The sequence below is a fragment of the Siphateles boraxobius genome, unplaced genomic scaffold (assembly GCF_051911475.1).
Source record: "Siphateles boraxobius isolate OS27281-9 unplaced genomic scaffold, OSU_SipBor_1 65, whole genome shotgun sequence".
Lineage (NCBI taxonomy): Eukaryota > Metazoa > Chordata > Actinopteri > Cypriniformes > Leuciscidae > Siphateles > Siphateles boraxobius.
In genome coordinates this window covers 9,100,671-9,115,261 of record NW_027509192.1, presented here as the reverse complement: position 1 = coordinate 9,115,261, position 14,591 = coordinate 9,100,671, and the positions used below count along the sequence as shown (strand labels likewise).

The following is a 14,591-nucleotide window of genomic DNA, read 5'->3' as shown; positions in this document are numbered from 1 at the left end:
TACGTCACGCTGAGGTGGGCAGTATGCTGTCTGTCTCAGACCTGTCTCGCTGCTGCGATCTCACTGTCAGATTAACTGGAAGGATGTTTGTGTCTGTTTATATGGTTAGGCTCTTTTAAATAGCATTTGTTGTTGAATTTGACATGAGATGTGAGGTGAATCATACTAGTTGAGCTATTGCTAAGTATGTTAAAGGTGCTCTAAGCGATGTCGGGTGACATCACTTCTTGTTGACGTTTAAAGTATTGTCAAATAAAACGAAGGCTAGCTAGACCCTCCCTCCTCTTCATCCGCACACTAACCCCCCAAACCCCACCCCCAAACCCTTCTCATCGGTTATTGGCTGGAACAGTTTGTTATGTTTCGTGGTGCGGGTTAGCCCAGTTTGTTTTGGAGCCTGGGGTGTCTGCAGAGACCGTGTTTTTTTTACAGTGTGTTCAGGGGACAGGCAGCTAGCGGATAGTGAGGAGATGTTTGTTGTATGTGACAAAAAATGTTTTGGCTGAAAAAAGGCGTGACATTGCTTAGAGCACCTTTAAGTTGAATCACGACTGTTTATAGTAGGCTATGCATTTAAAAATCGCTCCTAGCTTATAATCAAAAATTTTTTTCAAAGCTACATAATTGGGACTACATGTACGTTGTTCGTAACATTGCTAAAACAGGCAGGGTTTATATATATAACATTTATATATATCGCCCTTTTGGGAGTATTATGCTAGTAAAAGTAAACCTACAATTTACATTTTATGTGGTAAAAAAAGTTACATTTAGCATAATAATATGTAGTTAAGCTAGGAGTTAACTGCAAGAAATTCAGCTGAGTTGGTTTCACATGTCCACACTTTATTGGGTTCATGTTGATAATTTTATTGCGTAATGTTCTGTTATCTTGCCGTTTTGGCAGTTGCATGCTAGTTATATTATACTGTATAATTGCTCCATAATATGTTGGGGGAAAAAATTGTTCGGCATGCTAACATATGCTATTTCTAGCAAGTAAACTGCAAGTGATTCATTTGAATTTTTTTTAAATGCGTAAACTTTATAGGATTTATCGGTTTGAGAATGTTATGCTGTATGTTCTCATTCTAATTAGTTAGCGTTACGTTTATACTTTTATATTGCTCTGGAAATTGCTAGTATGGAAAGAAAACCTCATTTGTTGGCTTCCTGTCTACAATTTACATAATATTTTGTAAGGAAATGTTATATTTGGCATGTTAACATATGCTAACGCTAGCTAAGCTAATAGTTAACTGTGATTCATTTGAGGTATTTTTTTAAATGCTTAAACTTGATTTATTGGTTTCATGTTGAGAATGTTATTGTTAATGTGATTCATTTGACCTTGTTTCGAATGCTCAAACTTTATTGGGTTCATGCTGACAATGTGCTTAATGTTCTGTTATGCTGCTGTTTTGGGATTTAGAATTATGCTAGTTATCTTATACTGTATATTGCTGTGCAAATGTTAGCATGGTAACAGGTCTCCTCATTCTTGTGCTTCCCATCTTCAATTTACATTATACGTAACAAATTGGAATTCGCAACTATTTTTACATATTGGTAAATGCTATATTCGTATATATTTTTGCAATGTTATTCGTAAGTTTTTGTACAATCTGCTTATGGCCCACTGGTTTATTTAGTTAATGTTTCCACTACACACAAGGTATTTGAGTTTAATAATGTTAAAGAAATCCATTTCCAATATTTGAATACAGTGTTCTTTTTTTCCCAGTATGTATAAGTAGAAAATAATGTGTGAGTTGCGTTTCCTGCTAGATTTGCCGAAGTGAAAATACAAAGAGAACTTGCAATATCTCACCCTTTTCCTTTCGCACACTTTTGCAGGTTGTGAAAATGAGACGGTGGAAATGATTCGGGTTGCATCTGCTCTTTTCCTCTTGTTAAACCTACATCTGCCAGACCATGACAGCTTTAACACCCTCACATGCTGACTGTGATTTGGACATCCGCAGCTGGTAGGGGCTCACCTGACCTCAGACTCTGTAATTATTGCAGCTTCTGTTTTACCTCAAGTCTGCTAGCAGCCAGAAGCTCTCGAATGAACGCTGTACAGCTAGGCTTTACAAATCTGTGGGTGTTTTTTACATTTTCAGAAATTGCATTACAAATATGAGGGAAATAGTCACAGCTGTGAGATATGATTAAAGTCATTTGTCCTTGGGCTTAACAATTTACACCAAGACACTACAGGCAAGAACATTGTTTTTTCATGCACTGATCATTTTTTTCTAGACAACCAAGTGTAAACTCAAATGAGAGATTTAACACTCTTGTATTTAAGTTGAGGACTTGTTTAGTCTGGGCATTAAATATGGCCAGACCAGCATGCCAGTCCAAGAACGTAATGGGTGCCACCATCTCCTTTTACATTAACCCTTAATGCACCACTTTGAAAGGCACTAAACCGAGTGGGACTGCAGCCCCTTTAAGATTTTCCGATCATTTATCTCAGTTGCCCTTGAGAAAATTTGAATGGCACTTGAGTAATTGTTTCAGGACAATAGTCCCATTGAGGCGGTGGGACTGACCATAACCTTGTGGGTGGTCCCGGAGCAAAGCACCTCAGATATTATTATGGAGAGGGCTGCTTTTTGAATCCTCGCACCTTCGTATAGCATGACCTTTGTGCGAGACTCCCCTCATAGAGGGATAAAAGAGATGCTGTGAATATGCTAGTGGGGTGGCGTATCACTCCAGCTCCCAGTCTATCGACCGTCTCCAGCAGCTCTATCCAGAATAGCCCCGCCGTCTTTCTTGAGGAACTGTTGAAACTCTTTGAGGGGTGACGCAACGCTTTGGGTCTGACTTACCTGGCTAAAAATGGGCATGTTTTGGACGAACACTTGGCTTTGGTGGGTGGTCTGGCCTTATGAGCCGTTTTCCGAGCAGCTTTCATGTCTTTGTGAAGCGAGGCTGAATATGAATCCTGACACTTTTGTATAATTCTCATACAGAGGACGGGAGAGAATCCTTGCTGATAGCCGAGATTCATTTTGCCACTGTTTAAACGAATTAAACAGCAAGAGTATATATCAGGAAAAATATTTATTTAATAAAAACTTTTGTTAATTGGCAAAATGGCAAATGTAGTGAGGCTGTAATATCTATTATTAAAAAGCTTAATATATTATATTTACTAAATAATTATATTAAAATACATAAATATATCTAAAAATTATATAAAATATAATATACGTTTTAAAATAAATGTAAATATATTTTATATTGAAATATATGTTTAAATGTTAATTATAATAGTATTGATAATAATGTTAAATATATAATTTAACAAAAATGTATTTATAAAAAAACTTTACATGTCATACATTGGCAGATGTTGTGAGCCCAAAATGTCTGTAAGTAAATAAATAAATAAAAGGTTTGCATTTGAGGTTGAATTATATTTATATTACTTCTTGTTTATGTCACAAACAATGGTGCCTATAATATGCAAAGAAAACTATGCAAGACTTCTAAATTTGATTTAGTACTAGACTTTTTGGAAAACTTTAAAAGCATCCCCTAGACCAGGCACTGCAGGATTCACATGAGTGAGCTTGCAATCATTATGGTGTACAACATTAAGAGAACAAAGCGTAGAGGTGCAGATATACTGGAAGTTAAAGGAAAGAATAAACACATTCCACTATTCCTCTGCAATTTGCCTCTCCATTATGCCTCAGCACAGACCAGTGGGTCGCTGCTGGGACTTGCAAGAGGATGTAAAGTGTTCCCCTCTCAGCCAGCACTGTAATTACACGCCATCAACTCCTCAGTTGCCATACAAACACATAATAACCTTCATCCTGCTCTCCTTCAATTACCCTCCCCTCTCTCCGCTATTACCCAGGATACCCCGGGGCCCCCTGTCTGCCTCTGTTTACACATTCCTGCCATATTTCAGGATCTGCAAGACCTCTGTTAAAGGGGTTGAGGAAAACAGCTGGGTCTGGAATGACGCCTTGCAGAAGGATCTTTCTCAACAGCTCTGGGCCTCTACCATTCATTCATCAAGAAAAGTGTTGAAATAAGAAGATTCTCTCTGTGGAGGAAAAGGCGTGCGGTGGGGAGGATGTCTTGAGAGAATGTGTCTGGGTGTTTCTTCAACTTTGGCCACTTTTACATCCCAGGGGTTGATATTTATTAAAACTAACAGTTTCAACTTTTTTCCCCCTTTATTATCAGAAGGTCACATCAAAACTTGGAAACTTTTTGCAAGGCGTTCATCTGTTAGATACTTTCACAGTCCTTTTATTTATAAATTTGACTGTTTTATACTTTTGGCCCCACACCAAGACCTTTAATCTTAAAATCTTATTTTTATCATACATTTATTACATTTTTAAAATGTTTTAAGAGAAATACAAAGTAAGTTTATTTGTGTGTATTTAAAGTTTTTTTAAATTGTGATGGAAATGTGACAGCTTGGGATTTTCATTAACTTCAGGAAAAAAAAAAAGATTAAATATTTAAAGACCAAATTACCCTAATGTTTAAAGGTTTGGGGTCAGTAAGATTTATATATATATATATATATGTATTAATACTTTTATTCAGCAAGGATGCATACTAAATAAATTGGTCAAAAGTGAAAGTAAAGACAGTTTTTTTAAACATTGATGGTAATAATAAAAGAAAGTATTTCGAGCACAAAATCAGCATATTCAAATGATTTCTGATGAATCATGTGACAAAGACTGCAGTAATGATGCTAAAAATTCAGCTTTGGTCCCAGGAATAAATTACATTCTAGAGTAGAAGTAGAGTAGAAAGTTTTTTATTGTCATTGCCCAAGAAATGAACAACGAAAATTTTGCAGCAATTCATCTAGTACACATAAATATATCTTTAAAAGGCAAAGCAAGAATGTACTTCATAAAAATAAAATAAAAAATAAAGATAATAACACACAAGAGAAAAATAGAACATTTTGCACAGTGAAATGTAAACATTTTCCACATGGACCATATTTTGGAATATATCTAAAATATATTCCAATAAACAACAGTTGATCAAAATGTAAATCACATTTCACATTATTGTATTTGTAATCATAATTGCAGCCTTGGTGAGTATAACAGACTTCTTTAAAAAAAAAAAAATTGTAAAAGTTTTGGACATTGTTAATGGACCAATTACACTGACTTAAGTGTTTCTGAATAGTCAAAAGTGCCTGCAGTTGAATAAACACTCTTAGACATAATTGCAATTTTAAAAGAATTTTTCTAAAAGTGGAATTTCAGAGTTCAAGAGCTTTAAGTTTGTTGATGTGAAGTGACGATTGTGGAAAACCAGATGAAAACGAACCATCACAAAGGGCTTTTGTGTTTAAGGGTGGTCCGACAAGACATGCCCTGTGGGGTGATAATGGTTTTATAGTTGTATGTATCCTTATCGATAATGTGTCCTGGACATCTTTAACAGTCACATGACTGAATGCCCATATGTATGCATGAAATCACATGAATAATGTACTCAATTGGTGTGAAAGCCGTCCTGACTTAATAGTTTGTTGATGACTTCTTAACATGGGATCTCGGTTTCATCTGAGCACTTCCTGTTTGAAGGGCTGCTGTTGTTTGTTTACTGCAGTTCTCTGGAGAGACCCTCATGGCTCTGCTTCCTGTTTTGATTCGGAGAGTGCATTATTGTGCACAACTAAAACCAGCCCAGCCTTGAAACCTCTATTAGATTCCCAGGAGTGTCCTTTAATGTGTCCCTCCTCTCAGCCTAACGCAAACCCATTTATTGTCCTACTAAGAGTTCAAACAAGTGCTATTCAAACACACAGACTGGAAGCCAATTATGAAATTACTAGGAGAAAAGCTGAATTAAGAGGAGTCTCATTCATGATGAGGATTTGTATACAATTAGGCAGAATTTTAAATAGTGTGTTTTAATGGGCTTTACTTAAAATGACTTTTGTCACCTTCTTTTAAAGGGATAGTTCACCCAAAAATGAGAATTACCCCATGATTTACTCACCCTCAAGTCATCCTAGGTGTATATGACATTCTTCTTACGAATACAGTCGGAGTTATATAAAAAAAATGTCCTGGCTCTTCCAAGCTTTATAATGGCAGTGAATATAGTCCATAAAAGTGCATCTATCCATGATAAAAGTGCTCCACACGGCTCCGGGGGTTAATAAATGCCTTCTGAAGCGAAGCGATGAGTTTGTGCTAGAAAAATATCCATATTTAAAACTTTATAAAGTAAAATAACTAGCTTCCGACCAAACGAACATACGGATTCAACTTAAGTCTAAGCACAACTTATGCGAGTAATGCGACGTACTGCTGATATTTACACTACGCCATGACGCACTACGCTACTTCCGACGTCATAAGTTGCGCTTTATACGCAAGTAGACTGCGTTTGGCCGAAGCTAGAATTTTACTTTTGTAACATGTTAAATATGAATATTTTTCTTACACAAACCTATGGCTTCGCTTCAGAAGGCCTTTATTAACCCCCGGAGCCGTGTGGAGCACTTTTATCATGGATAGATGCACTTTTATGGACTTCAAGACAGAAATAAAGCTTCCATAAATCTTGGAAGAGCCAGGACATTTTTTATATAACTCCAATTGTATTCGTCTGAAAGAATGTGATATACAGGCTGACTTGAGGGTGAGTAAATAATGCGTTAATTTTCATTTTGGGGTGAACTATCCCTTTAAATGACTTTTGTCACCTTCTTTTAACCTCTCAAACAGTGTTCTTTACAGGCATGACTTGCAGTTCTGATGTTTATGAACGTCCACCAACCCCCTGGAAGAAATCGCCTCACAAAGAGGAACAAAAGTAAGTCAACGTGAGAGAGGAAGTAAACATCACGAGGGCAGGAAGTTGCACTGTATCATAGGTGAAATGCAGGAGGTGGGGGCAGCAGTTAGTTTAAGAAAAGAGAAACCCTGGAGATTCACAACACAATCAGATTGACCTTTCATCCCAAGAGCACCATGGGCTGCTCTCAGAGACCCTGATGCGAGACAGACACCCGGCAGATAAAAGCGGAGCCGGTATTGTCTAAACCTCACAGTCTAGTGGGCCTGTTGAGCGGCACAAACTTCCAGCCCCACCCAGGAACTGAGGAAGAGTACGGGAAAGAACAGTCACTTCTTTCCCCCACCAAACCACAAGTCTACATACACGCTATCCCAAACATTTCCCTAAAGGTATTTAAATGTATTTGGATAGAAACATTATAATTCATACACGACTGCAAATGGTCTCGTGCATTTGGCTAAATGAAAATAGCTGCAGTTCAAGAGTTTTGTATGTTCCAACCACAGGGCTATTTTGTGCTGCGCTTGCTCCTGACACACAAGATATCATCAGTTCTGTGATAATAGCAGGAAGAACTGAGCGCTTATCTGTTTGCATGCCGGTTGCTGGAGCCGGATGACCTGCATGTCTCTGTTTAAAGGTTGACTTTAACTGGAGTCTGCTTGATTGTTTGCACCTTTTGTTGTTGACAAACATGACAGATCGATGTATTACAATAAGGTGTCTAATAAATGAGGGGATTTCTCAAAATAAGTGTTCGTATTTATTCTGTCGGGAGTGTACAACACATACAGTGTGAATACACAAAGGAAAATGATTTATTCGTTTATTTCTATGATTTTGAATTAACTTCTAAAACATTTTCAGAGGTATTCATTTAAGCTTAAGCTTAATTTGTCAATTAAGACAAATTCTGTCTTTTCCATGTTTTCACAAAATATTCTATTCTTTATATTTTTTTGGTATATTATTTGTGCGCTAAGTAAAAATATTTTAAAATTATTATTAAACTATATATGATGCTATCTGTCTCTGTTTATTTATTAATATATTCAAAAATTTTGTTAACATGTTTTATTATTATTAAGTTTCATTAATGTAATTTTGTTGATTTCGCTAAAACAAATATTAATCTATGTACCTCCCTCTAATTTTTTCACAAAATATTCTAATCTTTATATTTTGTTTATATTCTATTTAATTTTGTTACAATAAAAGTCATATATATATATATATATAAATTCAAATTATTAATAGATTTTTTTAAATATTAAAAACAAATTATATATATAACTATATATGATGCTATCTGTCTTTGTTTATTTTAGAATTTTGTTAACATTTTATTAATATTAAGTTTTAATATTATTAAGTATTAATGTATTTTTTTTTTATTTTGTTAAATTAAAATACTCAGTTAAATTACATTGCCGCAGCCATTTTTTTTCAGTTGTGAGATACTGTGTGTGTGTTTTCTTTTTAAATTTTGATCAAAGGAGTAGCAAATGAAATGATGGTATACATCTGTTTGAATGACATTCTAGTAATCATGGTGATTAGTATCAAGTTTTCTTTATTTTGTTTTATTTTTAAACTACTGGCAATTCAAAAAATCAAGTGATTTATAAGATTTAAGATTGTGGAAATTGTAGAGGGACCACGTCTCTCAAAGACAAAAGCTCATCCAGATGGACAGTAAAGCAGCCAAAGTGGATTACAATGAGAATACAATTCAGCTTCCCCTGAAGGATCTCCACAAGCAACAGGATAATGGCCATTATCTTGGTACTGTGTGGCGTTTCATATGTTAAGCGGGGTGAAACTGAACACACCTTTGGCCCATGTGACTCCTGTGCATGTGAATGATGAGAGAGCCTTGATTGACAATTAATGAGCAATTCACTGCCAAATGACACAGGAGACAGGAAGTCTGACAGCATGTTAATCAGGTGAGGTCACCCTAATCTGGGCTACTACATTCACTTTAGACCAAAGTGAACACATATTTCATGAAGATTATTATTTTAACATAAATGAAATATCAGGGATTCATATAGGCATAAACCAAAATGATCTAAACTCGCCTACTTGATGCAAAGTTAAATAACATGTAGCCTCTTGTTTTTAAGCTTCGGCATTTCTGAGCACCAGAGACCTAAACTTTTAACGAATACATGCGCTGTAGTTTATCAGTATGCAATTCAAATAAATCTTGTTTTACTGAAACCGATAGCAATCAAATTGACGTAAATTATTTTCCAAGACATCTGGGTTTATATGAATGCGCAGGAATCCGGTGCAGCTGTTTAAAGATTGTGAGTGATCTTTTTCAAAGCTTGCACGCACGTGGTATGTCGACTCGACACACAAGATGACATTATAGGTTCAGGGAAATGACTGTAGGAGGTGAAGAGAAACTCCCAATTCGCATCTGGTGTTAACTATTTTGATGGCCCTGTTTGTGTGTTTATTGTGGCGATCATACGCGCTCCTCACCTTCATTGAATTCGGATTGAGCCATCGATCAAGGCAATAAATACAGGAGAATTGATCAAATCACTCGCGATTTTGCCTGAAATACTTTAATATGCTCACTAAATGGGTTGGGGGGGCATTAGCCATAGTTTTATTGTGTGTGTTGATCCTTTTATGTGATGACAATTTGAAATGTAGGCTAACCTAGTTACAGTGTGCATACTGTAAAAAAATATTGGTTTAACTTAAAAAAAGTAAGTTACCTGGTTGCCTTAAAATTCATTAAAATAAAAAAAAATGTAGTTGATACAATTAAATATTAAGTTTTCTGAACCACATTAGGCCTATCTAAGTTGAATTGACAATTTGACAAAAGATAAAACGTTGTGATAACACTTACAGACAGCACATATAGCCTATGAAATAGGCTACGTTCATTTAATCAGCGGCAGGCAGCGACGCACGAGACTTCACAAACCGACCTTCAAACAGCAGCTGAAACGTGGCTAAACAGAGTTCAAGTGTGTAACCTGAGCATGAGGTAGGATATAGACCCCTCACCAAATACACTCGCACTCCTTCCTTCCCGTGCAGTGCCTCTTTACTGTTTGTTTGTACTCCGCTGATCCGGAGCGGAAATTCCTTTCCGTTTTTGTGAATGACAAACTTATTAACAATTCATCAACACAGTCTGTTCCATCCGGCCCCGTTTCCACGGCGACGATTGCTCGGCGCCTCCTGATTGGCTGGCCGAAATAATGTATCCATTGAAACGCCTAGCGCTCGTATCCATTCACGAGCTCACTCTGACAGAGAGCGCATCTGGGACTAGAGGACGCAGTGTTGCATTCTCCGGGATAAATCACGCAGGAAAATAAATCTACGAAGCGTTTTGCATTCGTTATTAGTCTACAATTGATATTCGACTGTATATCTAGATTGATTCGTGCGAAAAGCAACGGCGCGAGAGAAAATAGGTTATATAACATATGATAACGTCAGTGGCTGTAGCTCGCGCACTCACTGGCTAGTGTGAGTCATTGATAAATGCACACAGTTGCATGAATGGGGTGGAAGTAGAGCGAGTCTGCGCTTGACTCTCGAAGGAAAACCCGAGGATTTAAATCATCTCGACGGTGCATAAGAAGAGACTTTGACGTGAGAATCTCACAGCTCCAGGCCTGAGACGTCCACGACCTCTTGCAGCGCGTCTTCTCCGCAGTTTAAGGTCTCACGGTACCGTACCTTATTTCACTAATGCTCGATAAGTTCAAACCCGTGCAGTTCGATTCGGTCATGGCTATAAGCAAGACGGTAGAGTGGCTGAAGGAGCAGCTGGAAACGCGCAGGGACTGTTTGCTCGTGATGGACTGTCGAGCGCAAGAGCTCTACGAATCGTCGCACGTCGACACGGCCATTAACGTGGCCATCCCGAGCCTCATGCTCCGGCGACTCAAGAAGGGCAACCTGCCTATCAAGTCTCTGCTCTCCAACGGAGAAGACAGGGAGATGTTTGCGCGGAGGTGCAAGACGGACACTATCGTGTTGTACGACGAGTACAGCCGAGAGTGGAATGAAAACATCGACGGCGGGTCCGTGCTGGGTTTACTGCTGAGGAGAATGAAGGACGAGGGCTACAAAGCTTTCTATCTGGAAGGTACGTTCATTTCCACTGCATTTTATGATTTTGCTAGGTATATTTTTGGCAACAAAATAGTATCTGTTTTATGTTACTAAAATGTATGAATTGTTTTCATGTATTTCACTTGTAACCATTTATTAGATATTTATAGTACTAACTAGTATCTATTCATCTAGTCATAAGTAGGCCTACTTATTTGTCACGTCCGTTGTTAACTCTTCCAGTTGTACTTTAAACAAATTTCAAATTTTAGCATTTGTATCTATAAAAATCTGTGGTTCATACTAACAAATATTAGGCTATGTATACTGAAATATACTGGCCTACTGGTGTTTTTTTAAAATTCAAAACTATCTCTTTATGATATAGCCTACTACGTAATATACCATTCCCATTATTAATGTCACATTTCGAAATCCACTGTAGTTGCAGTTGGCTACTTTATAGTTTAATTAAAAACGGTAATAGTCATATTGAAAATATTATTAGTAAAAATAGGAATACACACTAATGTCTAATAAATAGGTACTCTAGTGTCTTTTCAACTATAAATTTTCAAATAGTAACTAGTAAATAAAGAGTACTAGTAGCATCTAATCAATGGTTACTAGTGAAACAGAAAATATACTAGTCACTACTTGTAATTAAAAATGAGTACTCATCAGATAAAAAAAAAGATAGTTAGTTAGTTAGTTTGAAGGAATACATGTTAAATGGTTTTCTGATTTGAACTTTACAGGTGGCTTCAGCAAATTTCAAGCTGATTTTCCCACAATGTGCGAGACAAACCTCGACGGTTCCTCCAGCAGCAGTTCACCGACCTCCCAGGTCCTGGGTCTCGGGGGGCTTCGGATCAGCTCTGACTCCTCAGACATCGAGTCAGACATCGACCGAGACCCAAGCAGCGCTACCGACTCAGACGGCAGCCCTCTGTCAAACCCCCAGCCCTCATTCCCTGTGGAGATCCTGCCGCATCTGTATCTGGGCTGTGCAAAGGACTCCACCAACCTGGATATCCTGGAGGAGTTTGGCATCAAGTACATCTTGAACGTGACCCCTAATCTTCCCAACATGTTCGAGAATGCTGGGGAGTTTAAGTACAAGCAGATTCCCATCTCCGATCACTGGAGCCAGAATCTCTCACAGTTCTTCCCAGAAGCAATCAGCTTTATTGGTAAGAATCCGTTTTCTCATTTTAATTTGCTTTTTATTCAGTCCCTGTTTTGATGAAAACTATAGAGCCTTTCAATGTTTTGAAACCAAACGGACAGCACCATATTTATTGTTTGCATAGTAACATATCCTGCGGGTTGTGACACAAAGGCTTATGATGAAACAGGAGACGGAGGGGGGAGGCAGTAATATGAGCTCAACAGGAAGGAAGCAAGCAGCATTGAAAGTAATCTAGGACAGAGCAATGTTTCGCCACACAAAGACGACCATTTACAGGGCCTTGTTGACATCCTGTTAGCCTTGACAGGGTGCTGCCATGACTTCTACATTTACACGCCCAAATGGCGCCATTGTCAAGTAACCTGGCGAGCGGAAGGATCATTTAATTATCCTAAATAGCCCATTTCCATGTCACATTCTCTGAGAAAATGAGCAAGTTGTTTTCAGTCATGCACTAGAAATCCCGCTGAATGAGGCCCCTTTTGTCAGCGCAGGGACCGTAATGAATTCCGACAGCCGAGCTTATGTCCAATTGCATATTCATAAGTCAGTTGCACACAGATAACTAATCATCTCGTCTTTTTTTTCCCCTCAGATGAGGCCCGCGGACAGAAATGCGGCGTGCTCGTTCATTGCCTCGCCGGTATCAGCCGTTCTGTAACTGTGACGGTGGCGTACCTCATGCAGAAGCTCAACCTGTCCATGAATGACGCCTACGACATTGTCAAGATGAAGAAGTCCAACATCTCACCCAACTTCAACTTCATGGGCCAGCTCTTGGACTTTGAGCGCACGTTGGGCCTCAAGAGCCCATGCGACAACCGCGTGGCGGCCCCGACCCAACCATTGTACTTCACCACGCCAACCAATCACAACGTTTTTCAGTTGGACCCACTGGAGTCCACGTGAGGACCCTCTTTTTTCTCAAATCGAGCGAAACACAAGTTTCATTTTTTTCCACACTTGTCGAGGGATTCCTGACGTTATTGATGTTGGCTTGAGATGACGGCTGACCAGAGTAGCCACTGATGGGGCATGCGGTGTGCCCAGAGCTTCTACGCTGCTGTTAAACGGAGAGAGATCATGTGACTCTGTACCTCCAAGACTCTTTAAAGTAGTTTGTTTCATATATATACGTATACATACATATTCAAGCATGGAAAGAACGTCCAATATTTTGGGGCTGGTGTGCCAAAGAGACTTGACTGGAACTGAACAATGACAAATACTCATTTGTTTTGTTTAGCACTTGCACCTTGACATTTTCTAGGTGTGCTCTTCTTGTCTTCAATGAAGACTTGCCTGTTTTCGGGATGAGACTTCCCTTCGGTAATGATGGCAGTGTTTACTGTACTCCAACTTATTTGTGTGGAGAAATTTTTAAAAACATTTATACATGTGTATATTAAGATGTTGGTAAGCCTTGCCGTAGTTAGAATACACCTGTTTTAAAGGAGCGGCTGTAGATTTTTCTTCTCCTTTTCGTCCTCTTTATGTAAAAAAACCTGAATATCGATCAATATTATCTTTACCCAAGAGTTAAATGCCAAAAATTTTAACAGGTTTTTGCAAGATCATGTATAATATATTTATAGTTTTGCTTTACGGATCAATTCCGCCTTTCTCAGCCTTTTAACCACAATCACGAATAAAAGTCGTCATTTTCCTGCCTTAGTTCTGTACATACGGAAGTGTTATTGTGCGGTAAACTTTTAGAGCAGTTCCCCATATGCTTCTTTTCTCATTTTTTTAGCAAACCGGGCCATACCAACTTGCACGTTCAGAGGGGTTGTCCAAACTTGTACGTGTACGAGGCATTCCTCGAATGCTATGCGGCGGGGTTTCAGATGCATGCTCATTTAGGACCCATACGCCTTTATACTACTCGCTTTTTGTAATTTTTCTGGGGACAATGGAAGGGTCGAAGCAAGTAATGCAGTTTTTTTTGTGCGCAAGGGTTTAAGGTCTGTGTTGACAAAGCTGGGAGAAAGTTTGTGTCTCCTGTTCAGGGAAGTTCTGTGACATGCAGTTTTTTTGTGAGAAAAGTGATGGTTTTCAAGAGTGTTTTGTTGTCCCTCAAAGCGAAGGCCTGATTGGGGGGAGGGGCTGTTTTACAAAACCAATACCCCCAATGTTACGAATGTAAAGAAATAAGTTATTAATAAATTGCTATTTTGTCTATTCAAATGTATTTATGTCTCTGTTTTCTTTGCTCAAATGAAACATCCAAATGTATTCAGAAAAAGTACAGAATAATATATATTCTAGCACACAGTTCATTAATCACTCACAATACAACATATATAACTTAGTATTTAAATGTCAAAGCTAACCAAATACTAGATTAATCTTTGATATAGAACAGTTGTACAATGAAAAACAAAAGATAAAGTGTTACTGAGTGTTAGCAAAACAACTTTCCATGTGGACTGGCTGGTATTTCCAGGTATGGGTTGGTTAGAGTTAAATGTCTGCC

At 38.1% G+C, this 14,591-nt stretch overlaps 1 protein-coding gene and 1 long non-coding RNA gene across 2 annotated transcripts; both read left to right on the top strand.

Annotated features, from left to right (window-relative positions):
• Positions 1-1,745: 1,745 nt before the first annotated feature.
• On the top strand, positions 1,746-7,578 carry LOC143720433 (uncharacterized). The gene is made up of 3 exons (XR_013196561.1): positions 1,746-1,767; positions 1,858-1,988; positions 6,765-7,578. It is a non-coding gene; the product is annotated as an uncharacterized LOC143720433 (long non-coding RNA).
• A 1,136-nt stretch (positions 7,579-8,714) lies between these two features.
• dusp6 (dual specificity phosphatase 6) lies at positions 8,715-14,306 on the top strand. The gene is made up of 3 exons (XM_077210700.1): positions 8,715-10,957; positions 11,682-12,116; positions 12,711-14,306. Exons 1-3 carry the CDS (start codon positions 10,558-10,560, stop codon positions 13,022-13,024), a joined length of 1,149 nt encoding a protein of 382 aa, XP_077066815.1. The 5' UTR covers positions 8,715-10,557; the 3' UTR covers positions 13,025-14,306.
• Positions 14,307-14,591: the final 285 nt, after the last annotated feature.